The sequence below is a fragment of the Agelaius phoeniceus genome, chromosome 12 (genome assembly GCF_051311805.1).
Source record: "Agelaius phoeniceus isolate bAgePho1 chromosome 12, bAgePho1.hap1, whole genome shotgun sequence".
Lineage (NCBI taxonomy): Eukaryota > Metazoa > Chordata > Aves > Passeriformes > Icteridae > Agelaius > Agelaius phoeniceus.
This window is the reverse complement of record NC_135276.1, coordinates 22,009,129-22,035,465: the sequence shown is the minus strand read 5'-3', so window position 1 is coordinate 22,035,465 and position 26,337 is coordinate 22,009,129. Positions and strand designations below refer to the sequence as shown.

Sequence of the window (26,337 nt, the reverse complement as noted above, 5' to 3'; positions counted from 1 at the left end):
AAACCTGAGTCCCAGCACTGCAGCAGGGGCTGCTCAGAGACCAGCCTGGCAGGAGCAGTGGCGGCGCCTGGGACCAGTCCTGGAGGCATGGTGACTTTTATTTTAGGTTGTGCTGCCAAGGAGCAGCAGGAGGGCTGCAAAGAGGGTGGCTGCAGCGGGAAGGGTTCAGCCATGGCTGACCCAAACCCTTCTGAAACCTGTCTGCTCCTGAGGGGGTGCTGGGACAGGAATGATTTGTGACGACAGGACAGGTATGGAATGAGGCTCCACGCAGTGGCCCTGGAGAGCTCGGATAAGGGCATGCTATATGTGGACACCACTGAAATGGATGTTTCCCAGCTGAACATCCCTGAGAGGTTCAAGTGAAGGAGCAGGAGGTAATTCAGTGTTCCTGGATGCATGGCCTTATCTGCTCTGACAGGCCCGGAGCTGCCGTGGCCTGACCTTTGGAGCTTTATCTAAAGGCCACAAACAGACTGTTTGACTTTCTAAACAGTTCAGTCCTGTCTAGGCAGTCACTGACAGCATTTAAGATTCATCAGATGCAGTCCCGTCTCCCCAGGACACATCCTGGGCTTTGGAGAAAAATAAAAGCAACAATATGGACTGAAATGCAAAAAAGTAATTTTAGTTTTTGTTACAAACTTGGGGCACTAAGCAAACAGTGCAGCAGAGCAACCTGTGACAGGGTGATGATATGATTTGCCAAAGAGATGCTTCTGGCCGAGTGCTTTGAAACAAGATCTGTGGTGAGAAGGGTGACATGGAAAACCCCTCGCATGTGCAGGCCTTTGGATCACATTTTTTAGGTCACTGCTGGTCATTGAGCTGCATTTTCCACTGCCAGTGTTTGCTACATGGCTTAGACTTTCCACCTATCCATGCGGTACAAAGGAAAGGAGCATTCTTTAAAGATGAAGTCCAGATTAGACCACCCAAATAATTATGACAAATTTCATTTTTATGTAGCATTGTTAAGAAAAATCTTATTAAAATACAAACTAGGTTTGTCCCACAACCACACCATCTCTTGTTGAGGACGTGCTTTCAGGTCATACGAAGCCATTACTCAAAACTGATCCTCAGCTGCATTGGGATTTGTCCCAGAGTTCACCTCAGGGACACATAAAGATGCTCTGGGCATCTGTCACCAGTGCTACCACACACATCACACCTTTCCCTAGAAACAGTTTGGATTTTTGAATGCTTGGGATGGCACCACATAAACTGAATGTCAAAAGGAATAATGAACAGTGTATTCAGCACATTAGTCATTCTGTTACACTGGATAAATCTTCTATATTCCACTTCCTTAAAGGAGCTTCAGGATTTCTACACAGGGATATGCATCATGTCTAGATGTTGCTCTAGTTCAGGCTTTGCTATCCCTAAGTTCAGGAATTACATAAAATACCTACTGCTTTTTTGCTGTGAAGTCAACATGCTGAACTAGCAGGCCAGGAATCCTGTTATCAGTCATTCCTGAGGGAACAACTCCTTGTGCTAGGTATGTGCCAAGTGCAGGTGTGCCTAAGCAGGGCAGCAGCCGTACCCACCTGTGTTGGATGGAGTGAAGCCAGGTAAGGATGGGCTGTTGAGGCCTGGGAGCAGGACTGGAGGGATGCCCTGTAGCGCAGGGTACGCAGCAGGAAGGTTCAGAGCTTGCAGGGGCGTGTTGTCAAACATGCCTTGCTGTTGAGCTGCCAGACCAAGAACCTCGTTGGCTTTTTTGATTCGGTCCAGCTCCTGCTGAGCCATCAACTGACGTACAGTGGCTGGGTCAAAATACTCCTTTTCCTTATCCAACTGACTTCCAATGGTTTCTTTAACTTTGGAGATATGCTGTTGAGAGAAGATATGGTCACGTACAGACAGCCGAGCGCTGTACTTGATGCCACACAAAGTGCACTCTGTTTTGGGTCCCTCGTAACTTGTTTGGTTTATACCAAAATGCTTGGCCATGCTGAGTTTTGACTTCTTCTCTTTCGCCCTCGCATTCTGGAACCAGACCTGAACAACTCTCTTTGGCAGTCCAATGTCATTGCCCAGGACCTCACACTCCAGCATGGTCGGTGTCCTGTAGTCATTAAAGCATGACTTAAGAACCTTGAGCTGGAGATTGGTCATCTGAGTGCGAAAGCGTTTCTGCCCGGGCCGCTCCCCGCTTTCGCCAGACTTGCTGGCTGAACCGCTGGCGCCGGGGCTGGGCGAGCAGGGGTCTGCAAGGCTGGAGGTTTCACTGTAGTCCACGGTACCTTCATTGTCGTACTCTTTGCTGTAGAAGCTGGGAGCTGGGCTGACCAGGCCAGAAGACAGACGATCTTCATATTCGGACATTGCTATCATGGCTGCTTTAGTCAGACCTTCGCCGGGCCCTGATGTGGATTTGGTTTCGGTTGCAATCCCTGTTGCACTGTCGTTGTCTGCGTTCCCTTCGTCTCCTGTGGTCGTGTCTGTGATTGCAGTGTTGACGGAAGAGCAGTCATCGTTGTCCAGCTTTGTCTGGTCAAAGTTCAGATTGACTGAGGACATGGAGGGACTCTCAAAGTCTTCAACCCCTTCCACCTTAATGGAAGATGGACTCAGCAGGGTTCTGGGTGACAGCTCCATACTCTTGTTCACCGGGGAGAGGGGAACGCTCTGTCCGTCGCTGCTGGTTGGTGGCATGTGGGAGAAGCTGGCTCCATCAAAGATGTCTCCCTTCATCTGGAGCCCCCCGTCGCAGTCCAGGAGCATAGCAGACAGCGTCAGGTTGTACCCAGCCCGCTTGGCCTCGTGCCAGTGGCGGGAGCGGATGTGAGCTTCCAGAGCTGTCTTTGCTTTGAAGAGAGCTCGGCAGAAGGGACACCGTCGGTGGGCCTGGGCAGGCCCCACAGCTCTGAACTGCCCCTTCCTCTCTCGTGCACGGGTGTTCTGGAACCAAACCTGTACCACGCGCTTCTTCAAGCCCACCTCGTGTGCAATGTGATCCAGCATCTTCCGTGTGGGGTTGGAGTCCAGCAAGTACTTCTGGTACAGGATTTCCAGCTGCTCAGGGGTAATGGTTGTCCTTAGACGCTTATCCCTTTGGGGCTCTTCTCCCCCAGTCCCACTGTCATTCTCTCCAGGGCTTGCACTGGCCTTTTCCTCCAGCTTTCTCTTCAGCGTGTTCATGGTGGATGTGGGAGTCGATGGTGAGGTGGCTGAGCTTGCTGGAATCTGTGGTAATGTTCCAGACAGCAGCTGGCTTGCCAGTAGTGGGTTACTGGGATCAAAAAGCATGAATGGCATATCCAGTGTTCTGTCCAGGAACGGGGGGTGGATAAACTGGTTCTGTGCACTCAGGAAGTGGAGCTGCTGATGCTCTTGCCAATGCTCAAAGGAAGGAAATGCCAGTTTACACTGGTCACACTGATATGGGATTAGCTGAGGAGGTAGGTTTGCCAGCTGCTGAGGGGTGGATGTGTGAATGGGTTTGAGGGAGAGGTGTGAGAGCTGAGATGGACTTGGACTTGACTGTGACAAGGAGCACTGAGGGGGCTGAGGAGGAGGTGGCTGTTGCAGCGAAGAGGGGGAGGATAACTGTGAAATCTTTTGGTGTGCTGAACTTGTCTTTTGTTCTCCTTGGTCCTGTTGCTGCTGAGGCTCTTGCTTTGGTTGCACTTGCTTCTCTTGGGTTTGGTTTTGCTGTGTACTTGGAGGTTCAGACTGCTTTGGTTTCTCATCTGTAGCTTCTGCTTTAGAACTAAAGGTGGAGGAATCGTCTGCCTCTGCCGTGAGCTGCAGAAGAGCTGAGGAGGTTGCATTGGCTGAAGATGTAGGTGTGCTGTACGCTTGTGAGGGCATCGGGGTGCTGCAGGAGGAACTGGTTGGAGTCAAGAGCTCTATTGCATCCATAGAGTCTTCGTTCTGGCTATCGTCCTGTCCATCCTCATCCTCATCTTTGTAACAAAGCTTTTTCTGGTGTTTAATGAGATCAAAAATGCGCTGAAAGACCAGACTGCACTTTTTGCACTGGTAGTTCAAGTTGCTTGTTCTAATGTACCTGTCATTTGTGAGCTCCCGTCGCTCCCCGTCTTTGCCTTCTCCCTGATTCTCATAGTTTTTCCTAGCTTTCTGACGGGCATTCTGGAACCACACCACTATAACACGTGTTGGGAGGTTCAGCAAGTTAGAAAGCTGCTCAAATTCATCATCCTTTGGGTAAGCATTGGCATCAAAGAAGTCTTGCAGGACTCTGAGCTGGTAGTCAGTAAAACGTGTCCGAGAGGACCGCTTGCTTCCCCAGTACTCCTGCTTTTGGGGCTCTGGAGAAGGAGGCCGTGAGTCGATCTTCAGCTCTTCCAGACTGGTAATGGGAGGGTTGCTGAAGTTGTATGGGGAGTCCTTGTTGCGTTGGCGCTCCTTGAACAGGGTGTTTCTGAACCAGTGCTTGATCACCTTCTGGGGCAATCCAGATTTGTCTGCCATCTCTTTGATCTGCTCCTCACTTGGGGAATTGTTAATGTCAAAATACTGCCGAAGGACTCTGAGCTGGTCATCGGTGATCCGTGTGCGTGGCCTCTTGTTCTGCTGCTGCTGGAGAAGGCTGGGGTTGAGCTGATGCTGGTACAGCTGGGCCAGGTCGGCGGGCAGGGGGTCGACGGGGCCCAGCTGAGGCGGCAGCTGTGCTGGCAGCGTCTGCAGGGGCATGGTTTGCATCATGAGTGGTGAGAAGATGGGGAGCTCCATAGGCATGGAGAGCTGGGTGAGCGGCACGGAGGGCTGTGCCGGAGCGATGGTGGGAGAGGTGATGGGTGGGGCCGAGGTGGGGATGGCAGGAGCAGCGGCGGGCTGAGGAGGGGCGGGGGGCAGCGGCGGCGGCGGCGGCGGCGGCGGCGGCTCCGGGGTCTGCGGCCGCAGCGGGTACAGCTTGTCGTAGTGTTCTCTGTATTGTTTGGCAAACCTCTCTAACTGCTTGAAGGGAAAGTAATGTTGGTGAACGTGCTCTTGGTGGCTCTTCAGGATGAGGATGTTTGAGAAGAATTTGCCACATGTATCGCACTCCAGCTTTTCCAAGTTCTCACCTTGCTCTGTCTTCCCGTTTTTCTTCTGCCCCTTTTGCTTGTTCTCGTTGTACTGAATGACGAGCTCAAAGCCAAAGTTTTCCAGCAAGGCTTTGGTGGCGTTGCCCCTCGCGTCGGAAGCAATCCGTGGAGGCAGTATGGAGGGCTCTGAACTGCTGCCTGGCACAAAGTCCTTCTTCTCTTTGGGCTTTAAGTTATCAGGAAGAGACTCCTTCAGTGTTACGTTATTGTCTCCCCTCTCTGTGCTTTCCCTTTCCCGTGGGGTTTCTTTATCTTTCTCCTTCACTATAGATTTATTCTTCTTCTCTGGGTGCTGGCTCTGCTGTAGTAGGACGGAGTGGGGTTGTGACAAGGACAGCTGACCTTGCTGCTGCTGCAAGAGCTGTGGATGGCTCTGCTGAGGGAGCTGAACTTGTGCCTTCAGGTCCTCCAGCAAACTTGGACCCGTCCCAGTCAATGTCAGTGCACCACTGGTGACAGGCAAGCTGACTTCTGGATTGAGCTGGAACTCAGCACTGGGGATGTAGAATGGGAACAGAAGATGCTGCTGCTGCTGCAGCTGCAGAAGGGTCTCAGTGGTCATCGGAAAGTGCGGCAAAAGTGCTGGGTTGAAGAGCTGGGACTGCAGGAGAGCAGCTTGCTGCTGCAGCTCCTGCTGCAGGTGGGCCTGGACCTGTGCCTGTGCCAAGGTTTGAGCTTGCTGCTGCTGCTGCTGCTGCTGCTGCTGCTGCTGCTGCTGTTGCTGCTGCTGCTGCCTGGATGCAATCATGTCTGCCAGCTTCTTGCGGTTCACCTCTTTGGGCTCTGCAGGGGAGGAGATGTTAGTGCTTACGGCGTTACCCAAGGGAGGAATTCCCACACTGTCACTGGAGACCTGGTTGAGTAGGCTGGGAATGGGAGCGGTGCCTGAAGTGCTCGTGCTGGTGGCTGCAAAGGCATTGCTGTTGCTGGCACTCACAGGGCTCGGTGTGGACGAGCCCAGGGAGAGGCTGCTGCTGCTGCTGCTGTTGCCAGCTCCGTTGCTGCTGCTGCTGGCCGCCTCCAGCTTGGCCGCGCGAGCCTTGGTCTGGTGCAGGACAGACCTCATGTGGATCTCCAGTGTTGAGCTCTGGCTGTAGGCCACGTTGCAGGTGTTACACTTGAAAGGTTTGTTGTCTGGGCTGCTGGTAGGCTCAGGCTGCCCAGTAGCAGATTCTTGGAGGGCTCGTTTCAGTTTATGCAGATGAGAAACAGAATTGTAATGTACCAGGAGAATGTTCTTCTGTGTGAAGGATTCCTTGCAGACTGTGCACTTGTATGGGCGAGATGGATCTAGAAATTTCTCCATAGTGAAGTTAGGGCCCTTCCTGAAGGGTAAGGCCCTTTTTGGTTCTGAGCCAGAGTCCTCTTGCACCGACCCTGAATCGCTGCCTGTTGGGCTCTGCTTATCTTCCAGGTCGCTCTCTTCTTCCTTATCTTCCTCGACTATTATTGAGTGGTCCTCGGCAAGTGAGGGGTCACCCATAGCGAGGAGGTCCCCGTTGACCAAGAGGCCACCGTACAGCTGCTGAATGTCAGCCTCACTCAGCTCCAGGTGGCTGGTTTCCAGGTGCTTCTTCAGGGCCTGGAAGGTGCGGAAGCTGCGCTGGCAGAGGCAGCACATGGTGGCTGCCCGGATGACGTGGTACTGGGAGTGCAGCTGCAGCTTCTCAATGGTTTTGAAGGCCAGGCTGCACTGGTTGCAGCGGTACTTGTAGACGTGGCGGTCAGAGACCGGCAGCTGCGGCCGCTTGGCGTGGACGTCATTGAAGTGTGTCTGCAGGGCTGCTGAGCTCTTGAACACCTGGCTGCAGCCCTTCTTCCAGCACAGGAAGCCAGAGTCCTCCCGGGCAGCGCTCGGATCAGCTGGAGCGGGCTTGGGGTCTCCGCTGTGCTCTGCGCTGTCCGATGACAAAAGGGTCTTCCCCACATCTTCAGAGATCTCTGTGAAAACAGAATTAGAGAAAAGCCAAAAATTACACCAGCACACCATGGCAGATCAACACCCCCTTTCAGTCCTGAATACTCTGTGATTTTGATCTCCAACACGACAAGTATTTCTAACATTTCTCCTCTATCTTCATTCATTTGTTTCAATACCAGCCCATTAACCTCATCATGGCCCATTGCATAAACCTACACAATTTACTTCCTTGCTCACTTTGAATATCTGGAAATTATTCACACGCACATCCCTTAGTGCATTTATCACCTTCAATTCTCCCTTTCAAGCAAAAGCCATTCAGCCACCTCTGTCTTCACTGTTCCTTTTTGATGTCCTGCCTATTTTCGAAAAAGAAGGCTCATCAAACTGAACATAGTATTTGAGTCTAGGTCCTATCAAAGAGAGGATTAACAGGAATGGAACTGGTCCCTGAGCAGGTGATGGAGCTGGGGGAGTGGTGGGACAGTGGATCTCATTGACCTGCACTCACCGGACTGCTTCCCCTCCCGCTCCTCTGCGCCCAAGTTCCCATCCTTCTCTGCAGCAGCTGCTGGAAGGAACATGCTGCTGGGCATCATCACCTCAGGGGTTGTCACCTAGAGACAGAGGGAAAGGACATAGGGAGAGGAAAAACACAAGAAAATATTTTAAACATCTCCAGTTGCAAAACTAGACATCAGTACTGTGAAGTCAGAGGTGTCATTTTTCCCAGCTCACTGAAGACTTCGTATTTATTAGACAAAGCTCAAATCAGTCAAAAGTGTTTCTACAGTTACATTCTGGACATAATTAGCAGTGCACACTTGAAGAATAATCTTATTATTAATATTTTTCCTTTATGTGGAATTCAGACTTTGATCACTGACAATGTTTTGTCATGGGCTGTGAAACTTCTTGTGCAACCAATTAGGTAGATAAGTTGAAAGGCCCACCTTAAGCTGCTGAAAACATAATAAGGCCCCTAATTAAATCATACCTAGTAAAGTACACTGTAATCTTGAACCAGGGAGCATTGCAGCACTGTTTTCAAAGTGTATCGATGCAGGGAAAGGAGGGGCATGAGAAAGAAAAGTACAAATAAGGAGAGAGGTGACAAAGGAGAGGATGAATAAGAAAGGACTAAAGAGAAAGCAAATTGTGAAATAAAAAGCTTTTGGTAACCCTTTCCTTGCTCTGACTGATGCATTCCCTTTGCTCCTCTTCAATTATTTGGCGCTAGATCCTGCACCATCAAAACCAGTGCAGTGCTGGGACACCACTTCTTCTACAGAGCTGGAGAATCTGCATGGCTCAGCTGGAGAGGCTCTTTGGAAAAGCCAAATGTGCACACTCATCCTATTCTGAAAAACTGTTTCTTTGGATATACCTGGTCACAAACCATCTCATCAGCAGCCTGCATGTGGCTGGCATCAGATGCAGGACAATGAATGTCCTTTTGAATGTCTGGAGACAATGTCTCACACTGCTGGAACGTTGTCTCACAGCACAGGGACAGACAGACCTGCCTCACTGTCACCTTCCCTGTGTTTTCCAGCACAGGGCTTCCAGCGCTGGTCAGTGCCTGTGGCAAGCAAAGACTCCTCCCCAGCCCTGAGCAGCTGCCCACCTTGCTGACACCCAGGGAGCGCTCCCCTTCCACCAGGTGCTCCTGCTCCCAGTCTCCCATTGCCGGGAAGGTGAGGCACAACTAAACACTCCCATTCAGGGGTAAGGCAAAACAAGCCTCTCCATCCTTCTGCTGGATATGGAGAGGACATCTGAACCCTGGATTTCAGGAGAGAGAGAATGTGTGTGGTCGCTGCCTGCCATGTACCCGGCTTTCTGCAGCAGGGCCACAAGGCTCTGAGTGAGCTGCAGGACAGAGGAGCACACCTGTGGTGAAGCTGGAGCTCATGGAAAATCTCAGGATGAAACGGTGGCACAGAAGTGGCTGCAGAGCTGTGACCTGAGCTGTGAGGGACACAGAGCTCCCTCCCTTTCCTGGACCAGCCACTGCATGGCAGTGAGTGCCAGGTCCCAGGGAGCAGCAGAGAAGGCCGCTGACATATCCCAGGAGGGGAGCTGAATGCACCAAACTCATTCCACCTTCTACTCTACACAGAGGCATCTGATGGCTGTGGGTGGTTGGTTGGTAGACGTTAAAGGTCACAGAGTAATTTCCAGTAGCTGGGCTTGGAGGAGGGGGATGAGCATGGACGCTGAGAAGGGGAGGCAAGAAGAAACCGTCCCTCTCAGCTCTAGCAGCAGGAAGAGCCTGCTTTCCTAGGATCTTTAGGAATTATGAAAAATAAATCATGAGAAATTAAAAAAAACCCCAACAGAGTAGAAAAAGAATAAAATTATCTAACACCTCAGCTGCACATCATTATAGAGCTGTGGCTTTTCATAGGCGTTACAGTACGGCAGCCGTCCCCACCACCACGCTCAGTACGACGGATCAGTAATTGTTTTCATACACTTTAATTAGAAAAACTCAGATGGCTATGAATAATAATGGAAAAGAGAGACTTTTGCACTTGAAAGGTTGAAGTCAATCAAGTGTGAATGACGGCAAAAAAGAAAAAAAAAAGACACCAATTCATCAGGCCTCTGTTGTCTCGCCGCGTCTTTAATCATAATTCCTGATTGGGATTCAAGAAGGCAGTAAGCAGCGGTTCTTTGTCTGCCTTCACCTTCCGTCAATTAACTCTCCCCGAAATATAATCATCAACCTCACATGCTCCTCTGCATCTTAATCTGGGGCTCCAAACCTGTAAGTCCTGCCCTATATGTGTTTAAGTAATTACCTTTATCTACCTGCATCTCAACAGCCACCATTCCTTCCCTTCTTTCCATCCTCCCTCCACCACAGGGAGGAAAAAAAAAGGAAAAAAGGAAAAAAAAAAAAAAAGAAAAAAAAAAAAAAGGCTGTGGTACATTAAATTGCTACAGGCACAAAATTCCCAAAGGCAAATGGAAAAAAAGCTTGGAAAAAAGTGCAGGGAACTAGAAATTCTGGGTATGGATGCGGGAACTGCGGCGGTACAATCGTGGGCTGGCCTTGGGGATCAAACCACTGGAAAGAAGGCACTGCTCAGCAGCTGGACTCACTCTAGTCCTCTGGCTCCATCCAGGCCAGAGGACAGACAGAGATGACTCCTGTCCCTCTCCTACACCCTTATCCAGGGCAGGACCCTCCATCCCTTCATCCCCATGGACCAGCCCCGAGCAGGTGGCAAAGATACGAGTGCAAATGAGCTGCACATCCCAAATCACTCTGCCCTGGCATGGAATTCCAGACTGCCTTTTTTGAAGAGTTTGTCCTTTCACACTGCAAGAGCATGCAAGGACATCTCATTTCTTTGGACCTGCAGAATTCGCCTCGCATGCTGAGGCTGCTTTTCGTACAAACCCAGCGTGGGGGCATGATGGGGCAGGAAGGTGCAGAGGCCCACGGCTCGTGGCAGGTGTGACAGGAGCAGCACTCAGCGACACAGCATCTTGTACTGCAGATGTATCTCATGGCAGCAACTGTTCTGGGATGGCAAGGAGCGTGCTCACGGCAGCACAGCCCGTGTCAGCGCGTGCAGCTGTCAAACGCTCTCCTCCTCCCTCTCACCTGCAGGCACCTGGTGTGTCATCCTGGCATCCCTCCTCAGCTTGGCACCCCCTCCCCCTCCTCAGCTCCTGTCTACGCCTTTCAATGGCTCCAACACTATTTCACAACACATCAGTCAGTGTGAGCCATTACTGAAACACAACCCTCAGCTGTGAGTCCAACAAATGTGGTTTGTCTCCTCCCTTCCCTTCTCCCGTTCATGCCTGTTCTTTTCTGTCCAACACCAAACCCTACCCCTGTGTGGCTGCAGCTACCACCTTCTGGCCCACAAGTCACCAGCAAAGCTCACTGCAGCATGGAACCTCAGTCTCAGCCACCCCAGCCTGAGCACCATCCCCTGCAGCTCTGACAGCTAAGGTCCCTCTCAGTTCTCCTCTTGTTACCACACAGATGGTTCTTAAAAGATGCAAAGCTGCTGGACAAGCCTCTCTGCTTCCAAGAACCTCACGTTTTGGGTGAAATTCAGACCCCTTCAGCAAATAAAATGTCTTTATGATGATGAGATCCATGGAGAGGCAGGTGCACCCACTTTGGTGGCCATTTCTACAGACACAGTGGCCTGGCAATGACTGTACAGAGCACCCGAGGGCTGATGGGTCAGGTCTCCTGCCTCCCTGCCCCACCAGCATGCACACACCTTGACACCTCCAAGCCTGTCACCCCTCTGCAGAACAACCAGAGGGCCCACTCCTCACTGGTGACAACCCGCAGCAGTGACACGCACGGCTCCAGCCACCACTGGATCTATTGGATTCTAACAACCAACTGCAGAGCTGCTTGTGTGCAGGGCTGGAGGCTCAGAGCCCAACACCCATCAGTGTAACACCTGCATAATGCTGACATGTCCAAACAATTCCTCCTGGCTGGAGGAATCCAGCTCCTCTCACACCACACTGCCTGTGCTGCCTGTCCATGGACACCAAACGAGGAGATGTTTCCCCTGAATATATCCCAAAATGCTGAAATCATGTGGCTCTGAAAAGAAAACCTCTAGAAGAGGTCTGAGGAGATACATCACTGTCCCCATGTCTATGAAACCAGGGGAATTACAGACGGGAGGGAAGGTTCCCCACCAGACAAAGGAGGTAATTTCCATTACAAAGAGAGAGAGAGAGGGTGCTGGAGTGAAAAGCTTCATTAGACTCTGAGAGGCAAAGTGATGGCAGTATACCAAGGTCACTTCTAATTTAGACCATCTAATTGGCAAACATGGCTCCAAATGGCTATCATCTCACAGGGCTCAGAATTAATGAAGCCCGATTATTTTCATTACCTTCATCCGAGATGGAGAATGAGACACAGAGTGAGAGGGAAAGGGGGGAGAGGGAGGGGGCGAAAAGGAGGGAGAGAGAAAAATTGAGTGACAGCAGAAGGGAGAGAGCAATAAGAAAAGACAATGGGAAAGAGGGTAAAAATGTAAAGATAGCAGGAGGGGGAAGTGAGATGGTAGGGATGGGCAGGAATGATTCCTGGAGCAAGGGAGAAAAGAAAAAGATGGAAAGATGACTGGAGCAGTGGGAAGATGCCCTAAACCGAGGAAGAGCAAGCTGACAGCAGAGATGACGAGACAGAAATGTGTAGAAGGATAAGGCTGGCTGTGGGAGGAGGGAGAGCTCCCGCTCCCAGAGGCTCTTGGGAAGCCATTCTCTCTCCCAGCTCCAGCCCATCAGCCTTGCAATCACCTGCACGGGTGAACTGCACTTCACCCTCCTTGCAGCCCCTGTGAGTCCAGCGGGCAGGCAGGGGCTGCACTGGGCACGACGGCACCCGGCCCTGCCCAGAGAGGCCTCGATGCCACAGAGAGAACTTGGCTACCTTCACCACCAGCCCCAGGAAAGGGAAGCTGCAGGAGATGGGAGGACGGTGTGAGCCTCTGTCCCCCTGGGGCACGGCATGTGCTCTGTTCCCCAGGCAGTCCTGTCCCTGCCGTGGGGCCAGAGGGAGGACAGGGGGTCCCGTGGGACAGCCAGCCCGGCTGCTCGCTGATATGAAAGGGAGGGAGCACGAGCAGGCAGCCTGGAGATGCCGAGCGCAAGCAGGAGCGTTGCCATGGCAACAGACATATTAGACACTGCAGGTTCCTGCACGGCGTCTGATAAGGTGTTATTAACTGGAGCCTCCTCCAGCACGGAGCAGACGCTGCCTCGAGAGGGACCCGGCCCCGTCACGGGGCTGCTCACACCCGCCAGACCCAGACGGATCCTCAGGAGAACGAGCCCACTCAGGGCCCTCCCTGCTGCCACGTTCTGCACCAACCATACTGGTGCCTCAGAATATTGTCACAGAATACAAAACGACCCAGCTTCTTCACCCCGTGCTGCGAGACCTGGAGGAGGAGAGGCAACCCTCCCACAGGTGTCTCTAGGTGCCAAAGGGAGGAAAGGTGGGAAAACCAGGAACACGCATGAGGATGAGCATCGTGGCTGGGCCAGTCTCTGCCAGCCTTGCAGAGCCCGTGGCCCTACCCAAGCACAGCAGGTGGGCTCACCTGAGGGACTGTGCCTGACCTGCTCTGCAGTGTCCTGAGCTCCTCCCATTCCCTCATATCCTGGAGGCCACAGATGTGCTTGAGGACAGACCAGCCCAACACTCCTGCTCCAGACCCCACACCCTGCCCAGGCACCCTGCCTGGCTCAAGACAAACCCCTCACACCAGCATGACAGCTGCCCTGAGCAAGCTGGTTACGCCTGCTGGCCTAGGGAAGGGGCTTGGCTTCTGCTTGCTGCTCTTAGAAAGCCAGAACATCTGCCACCAGTGTAGCCAAGAGGTGAACAAGGGCTGTTCAAACCCTCAGAAGGTACTTCCACACTTGAGCAGCACCAGTGAAATGCACACAGGTCACAGAGGCCGTGGTCAGTGGATGGGACAGCTCTGTGAGCCAGGGGCACAGGCAGGGCAGAGCTCATCCTGAGAAGCCCTGCGGAGACAGGCAGCTAGCAATGCCAAGCAGGAAGGTAAGAACATAAAGGCACTTATGGAGTGGGAACTGGAACAGGCTGCCAGAGAGAGTCTCCTTTCCTGGAGATGCTCAAATGCTGTCTGGACACAATCCTGAGCAACATGCTCAAGGGACCCTGCCTGAGCAGGGAGGTTGGACTGGAGCAGCTCCAGTGGTCCCTCCCAAGACCACTCATGATTCTGTGACTCTGTCACTCCTGTCTTCAAGGAGTCACAAAAGGAATCACAGAATCATTAAAGCTGGAAAAGACCCTTCATCTTCCAAGTCCAGCCATCACCATGGTTAAACCGTGTCCTCAAATGCCACATCCACGTGATTTTTGAACACTGCCAGGGATGGTGACTCCATCTGTAGTGGTGACTGCTTCCAGAGGCAGCCTGTGCCAGGGCTTTCCAACCCTTTCCATGAAGAAATTTTTCCTAGTATCCAATCTAAACCTCTCCTGGTGCAGCTGGCAGCCAGTCCTCTTGTCCTGTCACTTGTTTACTGGGAGAAGAGACCTAGCCCACCTGGCTCCAACCTTCTTTCAGGGCGTTGTAGAGAGGAAGAGTGACAGAAAGAGAAGACAAGAAAACTGTAAGAGAACAGCTGGGTCATGTTGTGTGTGCTTGCTCAGAAGATGACACAGGAGGGAGCTGGTGAAGAACATCAGGGGTACAACGAACACCCGGTTATTCAGCCCCAGTGCCAAGAGCTGGCAAGGAAGGGAGAAAACAAGCAGGAACAGGGTGCAAGAAAAAGAAACAAAGAGAAAGAATTGGCAGGAATCAAAAGAAACACTTATATACTTAATCACAAGTTCTTAAAGGTAGACACAACCTTGCATTGAGTATTATACCAAAGAAACAGGGGCAATATATCCCAACAGCTGCTGGATATTCCAGAAGCTTTTGCACAAGCTGCCATCTGAGGCACTGACCTCAGAATGTTAAGGAAATTGTATTTATCCTGATTTCACAGTGAAATCACTCAGCAGTTGAGCTTCACAGGGCTCAAGCAGGGACACAAATACAAGGGTGCAGCAAACCTCGATGGCAGAGCTCTGACAGGTGAAGGGGCTGCTACCACAGCAACTCTGTGCTCCTCATCTTTGTGGGGATGGCACTGGATGTGCTGGGATGGCACTGGATGTGCCGGGATGGCTGTGGGTGTGCTGGGATGGCACTGGATGTGCTGGGATGGCAGTGGGCATGCCGGGATGGCAGTGGATGTGCCGGGATGGCAGTGGATGTGCCGGGATGGCAGTGGGTGTGCCAGGATGGCAGTGGGTGTGCCGGGATGGCAGTGGGTGTGCCGGGATGGCACTGGATGTGCTGGGATGGCAGTGGGTGTGCCGGGATGGCAGTGGATGTGCTGGGATGGCACTGGGTGTGCCGGGATGGCAGTGGATGGGCTGGGATGGCAGTGGGCATGCCGGGATGGCAGTGGGTGTGCCGGGATGGCAGTGGAGGTGCCGGGATGGCAGTGGGTGTGCCGGGATGGCAGTGGGTGTGCCGGGATGGCTGTGGGTGTGCCGGGATGGCAGTGGGTGTGCCAGGATGGCAGTGGATGTGCTGGGATGGCAGTGGATGTGCTGGGATGGCAGTGGGTGTGCCGGGATGGCACTGGATGTGCTGGGATGGCTGTGGGTGTGCCAGGATGGCAGTGGGTGTGCCAGGATGGCAGTGGATGTGCCGGGATGGCAGTGGGTGTGCTGGGATGGCAGTGGATGTGCCGGGATGGCAGTGGATGTGCTGGGATGGCAGTGGGTGTGCCGGGATGGCAGTGGGTGTGCTGGGATGGCAGTGGGTGTGCCGGGATGGCAGTGGATGTGCCGGGATGGCAGGGGGCATGCCGGGATGGCAGTGGATGTGCTGGGATGGCAGTGGGTGTGCCGGGATGGCAGTGGATGTGCCGGGATGGCAGGGGGCATGCCGGGATGGCTGTGGGTGTGCCGGGATGGCAGTGGGTGTGCCAGGATGGCACTGGATGTGCCGGGATGGCAGTGGATGTGCCGGGATGGCAGTGGGCGTGCCAGGATGGCAGCAGCCATGCTTGCCTACACAGCCACTTACCGTCATGATGAGTTTCTCGACACAGTCAGGTGACACGCTGTGCAGGTGGGTGAGGTGCAGCTGCAGGTGGATCTTGTTGTTCAGCATGTCCTGGCAGAGGGGGCAGCGGAGCATGGGCTGCACCGAGTGCTGGGTCATGGCGTGCACCCGCAGCCGGTTCACGTCTGTGTTGCTGTACTTGCAGTACGGACACTGGTACATCTGCAGAGCAGACAAATGAATCACACAGCTCTTCCATGTGCTACTATTCTCTCTTACAAACAGGCTTCAATAATTTGATGCCTTCTACCACCAGTTACTGCCTTTCATCCTCTTCCTCCCATTTTATTCTTTGGTTTTGGCACATTGGAAACACATTACCTGCACAGAGAGATGGGTTCTTCCGCCTTACCTGCTCTGATTTGGTCTCCTCTGAAGTTTTTGACCACTTAAAGGAGAGAGGTGACTCAGAGCTGCTGGGGAATGAAATCCGCTTGGAGGATGCTGGAGGCTCTGTCAGCTCCTTCTCTGGCTGGCTGGCTGGTGCTGCAACAGAAAGCCAGGAACATCAGCACACCCCCGAGAGCCTGGGCTGCACGATGGCAGGGCTTCCATTTCCTGCTTGACACACACCCCAAGGACTTGGAGGAGGATGACTCTGAGGACTGACTGATGTCCTCAGTGCACACCAGCCCAAAACCAGCTCCCTCTTGCTGATCTCTCAGAGCACGGGAACTGTGTCACTGGTGGCCAGAAGCAGAAAGATCTCAGCTGTTTCTGGAGAATGCTTACAGCCTGCAGGCTGCACTGCACACACAAATGCTTGGCCAGTTGGTGAAGGCCCATGTGTCACCTCCAGGAGCAGCTGGACTTACTCAGTAAGGTAGAACTCTCAGCCCTGGCTGACCCAGGACATTCTACACACATGGTCACTCTGGAATGCATTTGCCCTGGAGAGGGCTGGTGGTGGTGGCTGTCAGCCCAATCCATGGCACCTGTGCTGGCAGCAGTGGTGCTGCTGGGACAGCTCTGGCTAGCTCAGCCCATGCCTTCAGAGCTTCAGAGGAATGAGCATATCTGGTGCTTCCTAGCACATGGTCCTGCCAAAATTGGGATTTTGGCCAAGGGGACCCAAACATTCCCACTGTGATAATCCCAGAAAAGGCTATTTTGTTCAGCCAAACAGATAAATGCAAATGAGCCCTAAAGTCAACAGCAAAACACTCCACGAGTTGTGGCACTGGGAGAAGCACATCCCTGACCTTTCTCCTCCCCCGAACCCTGGCTGCCTTCAGTACATAAATTTGTGGGACATCTATTATTTAAAAACTGTAAGGACAAGTATATTATACACAGCCCCCGTCTCCTCCTCCCCGAACACACATTCATAACGGTACTTTAATCTGTCTCGAATCGACTTCAAACCCATTTTGCCCTTAATGGGAGTTATTCATTTTCACTTGAAAGGTAATATCTGACAGCTGGATATTTAATATGATGGATCAGCTGCCGATTAACAAGGCGCTGTAGCATTCTCAGGCCAGTCCCCCACACTCTTCCCCCTTTCTCCGACTCAACTTGTGACCCGCTGGAATCTGCTCCTTGTTTCAGATGATACCACCAAGAGTCAGATCCCACCAAACTGCTTCCTTCCCAAAGACCCTTCTGTGCACTGCCACGAGCTGTATTTCCAAACATTCCTAACTGCCTTCCCTGCCAGTCCCCATCTCTGCATTCAGCTGAATAGAGGCCAAATAAGTTCTGGGAGAGGGAAAACAAGTACAGGTAGAGGTACTGTCAGAGGGAGGCAGGGATCAGAGGATTTGATCTGGGACTGCTGAATTTCTCCTGGTAGGCTTGTCCATACTGAATGGGCTTGGAAGTGATCTTGTTCCCCACAGCACTGCTGGCCGCATGCCTGGTGCTTCATGCCTGGCTGGGCAGCAGCCTCCACGTGTGCAGGGACAGTCCTGGCTGCACCTGGGGTACAAACCCAGGACTCTGCTGTGCTGCCAACTCCACAAAAACATCCAAAGCAGGGGTGGAATGAGCTTGCAGTGTCAGTGCTGACCGATGGGCACCATCACAGACCCTGCTCTGCCCTCACAGAATGGGTTGCTCTGCTCAGCTCCCTGCTTGAACCGAGACTCAGAACTGGAAATGGCTTTAAGATGTGTGCAGGGCCAGAGCTGACCTTCCCTGCTTCCTGTAGTAAATGTGCTTGGGAACATGGCACCACTCTGCTGCTCCTCCATTGAGGAACACAGTCCCTCCTGGAGGGTTTGGGGAGGAGAGACCCACCAAGAGCCAGCACTGGTGGGCGAAGGACCATCCTGCCTTAAAATGTCCTGCCCAAGCCCTGTGTGATGTGAATGGCCTTTGTCAGGGGCCTGATCACTGCTGGCACTGTCCAGCTCAGTGTGACCTGGACACTGACAAGCCAGCCCCATCAGGCTGCTGGATGCTGCAAAGAGCAGCTGGAGACCCCAGGTCTGCCAGGGTGTCTGGCACAGCCATGGGAGTCCTGCTCTAGAGCTGCACGGGGCAGGGGTGACAGTGACAGCCACGGCTTAGGGTCCCTTTAGACCTCTCTGGGGTGACTGTGGCTCCTGTTGGTCACACTGGGTCCCTGGGCACTGCCAGCTGCTCACCAGTGGAGTGTTTCTGGATGCAGTGACTGAATTCAGCCCAACCATCAGCCACTCCAGGCTGCTGAACACCAGCTCCAACCTTGGGAGTCACAGCAGGGTATTTTCTCATCTCCTTTCTACTGGGAAGCAGCCTGCTTAGAATTAGTAACAGGTAATTAAAATGTACCATCTCCTAAGTGTCCAATTTCATTAAATCACTTAGTCCAACCCCATAACCGTAATCCTTCAAAACTAGAATTATTGATGATTGTCCAGACCCAAGAATAACTGATTTGTTGCACATAGGATATTTTAAGTATTAGTTTTGGAGTTGACAGCTCAGCTGGGAATTTTAACACCGAGACTGAAGTTTGTTGTTCATAAACAGTCAAATGCACAAAATGACACATTCAGTCCACATTACAGATGATCAGAGGAATTAAGAACTCTCTGCTACCAGGAGAAATGAGGACATGGCTTGGCGTCTGCCTGCAGAACTCTTAGCATAGCGTGGGACCTTCTGCCTGTGCAGAGAGGACAGGACAGAATGTCCTGAGCTCCAAACATGCAGAAGGCCATGGCCTGGAAGGGCTCAGTGACACTGGAGCACACGGGAACACCACCTGTGCCAGCATCTTGCTTCCAGGCCCAGGCCTTGCAGGGCAGACAAAGGAATTTGCTTTACAGTATGATGTACAGCTGCATATCAGATAGTACTGTTATTGCTTTGACTCTTCAAACGGATTTAGTTCAGATTCACTGAGACCTGTGTTTCTCAACAAATGTCCCCTAAGCCAAGTGTAAAGGGGTGGGGCTGCCACAGCACTTCCGGAGATCTGCTGATCTTCCCACTCTTCTCAGCAGCCTCTGCTTTTCTCAGGAGGAGGAGAGATCCTCCCTGGGCACGTTCCAGAGGTGAGATGGGCACTTCCTTGCCAGTGGGGGCCTTTCCTTTGCTGGTTCCAGAGGCAAAGCCAGCACGGATCCCCTAAACTGCTGCTCTCCAACCTGGTGGGAAGGAAGTCACCACCCACCTCCTACCCATCAGATTCTTTTAGCTAAAGTATCACTGACAGCCCCTTCATCTAAACTTCCATCTTCCAACCAAGCAACATAATGGAAAAGCCAATTAAATGATTATTAATTCATGCTGCTTTCCGTAAGCCAGAGGTTCTCATCTCCCTGCATTCCGTAAACCAGCTTGCCACTTGCCCTAGAAATTTACAGTGGGGTTTCTGCTACTGCCATTGATTTAAACACCACCAGCCTCCAAAAAACTCCTTGCCATGAAGTCCAGATGCTGGCCTGGGGAAGTTCTCAGCGAGACCAGGGAACTGTGCTTTCACTGCCTGATGGAAAATAGCATTCTGCATTTGATGGTGCCTCCCTCCTCCAATCACCTCAGTGTGTTCTTGGAGCTATCACTCGTCTCCACAAGTCCTCGGAGCAGTGGGAGCCACACAGCCCTGTGCCATCAATGCCCAAGGCTCTGCCCCCTGTGCCCTCACAGCACCTGTGTGTCTCCTGAAATCCAGGGCCAGTTTATCTGTTTCATCCATTCTCCAGAAACTGCCTTGATGCAGGAATGGCCAGAGCCCACACGTTCTGCTGGGGAAGGGCACAGGGCACCCACAGCTGCTGCAGCACTGCCCCCTCCCCAGCAACACAGAGCCAACATTTCCTCCCCAAACACTGTTTAATTCCCCACTGCCTGAAGGAGCCTCCATTCCATCAGCTGCTGCAGCCACACTATCAGGCCTGTGCACTGCCTGTTGCCCTGCAGCTTTTCTCAGCTCTGTATCTGACAGTCACTCCGCTGACAGGTAAATGCCCCATGCTCAGTGCACTCCTGCTTCACAGCCCCAAAAATGGCTGAATAATTTGTTTTTTAATGCTGTGTCATACCTTCCCACCTGCAGCGAGTACCCACAGCTGAATTACTATTAAATATTCATATCCAGAAGCTCCAGCCGCCAGCAGGCTTCCCTGCCTTGCTCCATATGAACACGAAACCCCCAGCAGAGATGCCAAGCAGCACCAGGGGCTCCTGCAGGTGGGGCTTTGCCTGGCAGACCTCTCCTGCAGCACTCCAGTGCTGGCAGAGCCCGGCCTGCCCGAGCTCAGCCAGCAGCTGCACGCAGCCCCCCAGCCCAGCTGTATTTCTGGGCTGGAGCTGGCACCCGGAGCCTTTTGTGTTTCACGTACCCTTGGAAAGGCTCGGTTGGAGGCAAGCTCCCAGCCCTTGTCCCCATGCCCTCTCCCTGGTCTCCCTGGCTCCGGTGCCGAGTGGCTCCACCGCGCCCTCGTCCCCCGTGCAGCCGCCCAGGCCCCAGAACATCCCGGCCATTAAGTGCTCCACAAACGCCAGATATTAAAAAAAAGCAGCAAAAAGCAGCCGGGGGGAGGAGCAGGAATAGATTTCCGTCAGGATGTGCCTGACCTGTTTTTTTCAATTTCAGTAATTAGAAAGGCAGTCGGCCTGTAGGAATTATTCATAAACTGCAGGAGCTGTGCAGTATACATTTATGTTAAACATGTCAAATCCAATTGAAATCATGCCTGCCAGCACCATACTCCATAAACACACTTTTCTGCAACAATTTCCCAGCTCTCAGCAGCCCATTAATACTTCCTTTAATAGCAATCTACCACGGATTTGAATCAGGGACGGTCCATTGCACTAATTGCTCTGTTAGGTGAGCATCACGGACAAAAAAAAAAAAAAAAAAAAAAAAAAGAAAAAAAAATCATTAACAAAAATAAAAGCCCTTCAGGCCAGTCCTCCAGAAAGATTTCATCTCAATCTATATTTTAAGTAGACTTTGTTTCTTGTTTTTGTTAAAAACCCCTGATATTCTCCGTGTACCCAACGGACAGTGCATTAAGGAAGCCTCTGGTAGCTGGGTCACTGCTGGTGATGGGGCCCTCATCAGAGACATGAACCAGCACCACCTCACATCTGAGAGGCCTTGCACTGCACTGAGCAGGGCTTCAGCTGAGTGTCCATCATCTACATCCTGCCTTAGAAAGGAAATTGGGATCAGCCACAATTCCTTTCCCTCTTGCTGGTTTGCTTGTGGTGAATCTCGCATTAGCCATGACGAGATAATGTCTAACACTGAGTCATCAGGCACACAGCATCTCCCTGCTCCAGTATGGAGGCACTGCCATCTTCCAGAACCTTCCTGAAACCACAAAGATTTCTGTAAAAATCAAGATCCAATGAGTCCTTCTCATGGAATGGCGTTTTCCCCAAGTATATTAAATTGAAAAGTATCACCTAAAAAAATGTTACTGCTTCACATTATTGCATTTAAAATACAAAGAATGAATCACTGCATTTATTTTGCAGTTGAGACACTTTGACAAGTTTACAGTGAGAACAGGTTTTCCCCTTGGTGCTGACACTAACCCCAGCACAGGCTGCACCTGGACTGTGCCCACTGTGGTGCAGACACTCACCCTGGGCTGGGGCAGGGAGATGGGCAAAGGAACTCAGTGTCTCGTTACAGATCCTGCAAACCTTTAAGAAAGTGGAAGAATTAAATCCCCTGTGCACAGTGAGGAAACCAAAGCACAAAGGGGAGTAAATTGCTGAGGAACATAACGATCAAATTGCAGGTGGTGAGCAGCAAAGAAGTCTGTCCTCCTCCCCTCTCACATGCCCCATCACTGGCTTTCAGCCCACACCTCTCCAGCTCTCCATCTTCACACCTGGCTCAGAGGCTTTTCCTAAGGTCAGCCATCCATCCAAAGCAGGACAGACCAAGCCTGCCCTATTTCTGATGGCAGCTCCTCTATAATCTTCTTGAAAGACCTCTGAGGAACCTTCCCAGAAAACCCACTCCAATGCTTAAGCCACAGGCTGTACAGGAGGACTTTTAAAAAATTTGTTATCTAACATTAATCTTTCTCCCTTCAATTTAAGCCCCTTGTGTCTTCTTGTCTGCATCCTCAACATGGAGAACAAATAATTTCCTTCCTTTCAGAAACATTTCATGCACAAGACTTATCTTGTCCTCCTCTTTGGTCTTCTTTCAAGTCAAATAAGCCTATTTATTTAATTTTATCCCTCTGACTGATGCTGCACTGTTCTGGGTTTTTCTGGTGTTTGGGCTTTCGGAAATTGCTGCCCAGCCTCCCCAGCACCCCAGCTCAGGAATGGAGATATTTCCAGGCCTAATGAAAGCCACCAGTGGTACAGTACTGTCACCTACACTGCTCTGTCTGTGCTTCACTTCAGGCTGTCCTGACAGTGGCACTGAAAGCCTTCCCAAGGAGACACTGACTCCAAACAGGACCTTCTTCACATGAAGGGAAATTGGGTCGTGTTGACATGATTTGTTCTTGACAAATCTGTGTCGACTGTTCCTCATCTCATTATCTTCCCATCAGCACTTACAAACAGTTGTTTGGTCAATTCCCGGGGAAATCTGGGGCAGAGATGGCAGGTGTACAGTTCCCCAGCCACTCCTCCACCAGGGACAAGCCCCGTGTCTGTCCCTCACTGCACCTCCCTCTCTGCACAGCACCAGAGAGAGCAGCTGGCAGGATTGAGCTGCTCCGGGCACCGTGTCCCAGCAGCCAGGTACAGTGCAGCAGGTCAGGGACGGCACTCAGCATCACAAGGGCTCTGCACCCATCCCCTGGTACCTGGGGGACAGGCTCTCCCCAGGCTGTGCTGCTCTGCTCAGTCAGGGAAAGGCAAAGGAGGTTTCATGTTCTTTAGCTTTATGACACTGTGGTCACAGCCTCTCCTCCAAGGAGAGCTTCCTGGAACTGCCTGCTCCCCCCCCTGCCCACAGCTCCACTGGCACCAGGTATTGTGTCCCTGCACCCTTCTCTCCTGGGGCTGCCAGGTATAATCTGACCCAGCTTCTGTCCCTTCCCATGTCTGAGCTCCAGCAGGACTGTCAACACACCCACAAGGATGGGTCCTCGAGGACAAGAGCAGGAACAAGAGCAAGGTGTGTGCCTCCCTTGCACCCTGGCTGGACAGCAGCTATTGTAACACAATCTGGCTTTACGCTCAGGGGGTGGTGGTGCATGTTTGGAAGCAGCCTGAGCCCAGCACCGGCCCATCACACACAAGGCTGTCCCACACCCCATGGGCTCACAGCCTGCTCTGTGTCCTCCCCACACTGCTCCCTTTGCAGACCTCATGGAGCTGTCCCGTTTCTGATCTGCTCCTTGGCTCACCAACACTGGGTTAGGAATTTCACTGGCAAGGTGAAGAAATGAAACCATCCAGATCCAGAGTTTCTGGACAGAAAGGGGTTTAAAAAGTGGGCTCCTCATGTTTCCTTACATATTTTGAGATATAATCTTTGCACACAGATCAGCCTTTTTAAGTGCTTCAGGTTTGAGCAAGGAGCCCGATTTAGCCCTGAAGAGATTTAATCAATAAACAAAACTTACGTCTGTGACACTTCACAAAATGGTTGTGCTCAGCATCACACAATCCCACACAATGAACTGAGACTAAAACCCACCTACAGCCAAGCCAAATTGCATTTCCAGGTTAAGAACCAGTATGTGATGGGAAGGAACACACAGAGCAACCTCAGCCCACTCTGAGAGCACAAAGCTCACGAGCCCCCAGGGCCCAGCTTGCTCTCTGCACCACTGGGGACACATCTCCACTGACTGAGGCTGACATGGGCCGGGACTGTAACTGTGGAGGTCAAATAACACATCCCATTTGGGAACACTATTTAAGATAAAGTATCTTTGTCTGGGGCTCACCAAGAGGCAGCCATGAAGGCAGCAGGAGAGGGCTGCCTGGAAGAAGCTTTTCTAAGGGTTTCTGAGGGTTTCTGAGGCATTGCACTGACCAACACCGAGCCTGCCAACCAAACGGGACCTGGAGCCAGAACTGCTGTGTCCTGGGCCAAGGAAAATCAACGCCACCTTCAGCACCTCGGGCCTGGAGCCAGGCTGGAGAGGGCAGCGAGGACCAGGTGAGGGTGGGAGATGGATGGCGCTCTCCAGGGCGGGACAATCACAAAATCACCAAATGACACGCTCAGTCCAGCCAGGTGCTGGTGCTGGCAGGAGGGGCTGTGCCCTGGTGCCCTTGTGCCCCTCCTCTCCCACTGCTGATCCCCATTGCCCAGAGCCAGTCCCAGAGCACCACGGCCCAGCCCGACCCGCCGCAACTCCAGCTACTGAGAGCCTTCACGTGACACTTGTGTCACACTGACACTGCCACATTGTGCTCAGCTGAAAACGGTTCGTGGACCACTGTTTTTTCCACCTCCCCTTCCTGGATTTGAAGAAAACGAGGGACCAAACAGCACCTCTGCTAAATCACAGAATCATACCTGTCCATTTATTCTGGTCTTTGTCCCCTGCACTGTCTTGCTCCTTGGCAGGTTCCTCAGCATCACCAGCTGTTTCATTGGGCCCTTCCACATCTTCACTGGGTTCTTCTGAAACAAGAAAAGCAGAAAGTGTGACACAGACATGGAAGGCAGGACAGAACTGGGAGCTGCCAAAGAGTAGGAGCAACAGCAAAGGCTGTGCACAAGCGTTGGGTGGCAGGTCATCAGCATCCCCCAGGGTTCTCCCAGCACACCTGCTCATTGGTCAAGACAGAAACTGAAAGAACTGAGAGATGAAGACAAAACAAACCTCTCCTACTTCTACCCTGGAGCTGCTGAGGGCCCCTGAGGTGTCATGTACAGTGACATGGTTCTCTACACAATAAGGTTCTACCCAGCCACATCAGGGACTACAGAAGCATGAGCGAGTGACCAGAGCCTGCAGCACCTTCAGCCTCATCCTTCCTCCTCATCCCCATCCCAAGCTCTTCAGCCCCAGTGGCAGGGTGCAGAACTGGCCCTGCTCACCAAGATGCCAGAGCCACTGCATCAAATGACACCATCCCTCCTGGCCAGAGCAAGCTCGGAGCGGGCTGGTGTGCTGCAGCCCCAGCCCCGACACGAGGCACAGGAGGAACTCGCTGGCAGCCTTGCCTGCATCCCAGCACGGGGAGAGCCTGCAAACCCAGGCAGCACCATGCAGGTGCAGAAACATGGAGGAAACACTCAGTCAAGTGCTGAAAGCTCAGAACAGAACATGGGGCACCATGGTCCTGCCCATAATGGGCACAGAGTGTGGGGGGCAGCTCCACTCCAAGGTCAGGTGGGCTCTGGGAGAGAGCTGGGGCTGCCAGACCCCTCCCTTACACCAGGGTGTAACAGCCACGTTATCATCTGCCATCATGGGTATTAACATACAGTCCTGTAACTGACAGGGGTTACCCCACCACTGGGATAAAAGAGGCACTTTTAGGCCATTATACCCATTTTTAGGCAGGATCGTTTAGAACTTTAACTCACATTGTCTGGTCATGGTAAACCCCATGAACCCACGCAATCCTGAGATTCACCTGCACCACCTAACGGGTTCAAGCACCAACCCCCCTCCTCCTCCTAACAAAAACAGGGCTAGAAATTCAGATTAAAAGTATATATTAGCAGCTTGCAGATACTCAGCAGTGCTGTTTGAGGATATGACAGCCTAAACTGGGAGTGAGAGGGGAGATGAGTGGCAGTGCTGACAAAGGCATCCAACATGTAGAAAGACACATATCACTGGTGGAGGGTGAGATGGGCAGTCTGCCATGTGAGCTGAGTGCTCAGGTTTGCTGGGAGAAGGGCTGTGAAACCAGCAGTTGGGTTCACATTCCAGAAATTAAAATTCCAATATTTTTTCCACTCTAGGGAAAAAACACAACAAACCATCCCCACCCCAACCCCACCACCCTGGTGCCTTCAAACCACTTCACACAGGGCAAGGGTGTCCCTTCAGCTGGGGCAGCTGCTGTGGGAGCAGATTTTAGCTGGTTTTATTAAAAACGTTTGGTAATGGTTTTCTATATTTAATTTAAATCATCATTTTAACCATTCTTGGCTGGCTCAGGTGCTCCGAGGCCCCCAGGACAGCGTGCCCATGGGCCACAGCCCATCACCATTGCCCTGAGAGAGCCCCCAGCCCACAGCCCCCAGCCCAGAGCCCCCAGCCCAGAGCCCCCCAGCCCAGACCCCCCGGCTCAGAGCCCCCCAGCCCAGAGCCCCCATCCCAGAGCCCCCCAGCCCAGAGCC

At 52.3% G+C, this 26,337-nt stretch overlaps 1 protein-coding gene across 5 annotated transcripts in view; it reads right to left on the bottom strand.

Annotated features, from left to right (window-relative positions):
* Window positions 1–26,337, bottom strand: part of ZFHX3 (zinc finger homeobox 3) — a 393,056-nt gene that overhangs the window by 6,254 nt on the left and 360,465 nt on the right. For 4 of the 5 annotated variants that reach the window (XM_077184852.1, XM_077184853.1, XM_077184851.1 and 1 more), the window contains 5 exons: window positions 24,553–24,660; window positions 16,012–16,145; window positions 15,621–15,821; window positions 7,499–7,604; window positions 1,557–7,007 (listed from right to left, as the gene is read on the bottom strand). In XM_077184852.1, coding sequence (XP_077040967.1) covers window positions 1,557–7,007; window positions 7,499–7,604; window positions 15,621–15,821; window positions 16,012–16,145; window positions 24,553–24,660 — 6,000 coding nt within the window. The remainder of the gene's footprint in view (window positions 1–1,556; window positions 7,008–7,498; window positions 7,605–15,620; window positions 15,822–16,011; window positions 16,146–24,552; window positions 24,661–26,337) is intronic. The other variant, XM_077184855.1, reaches the window with a different exon arrangement.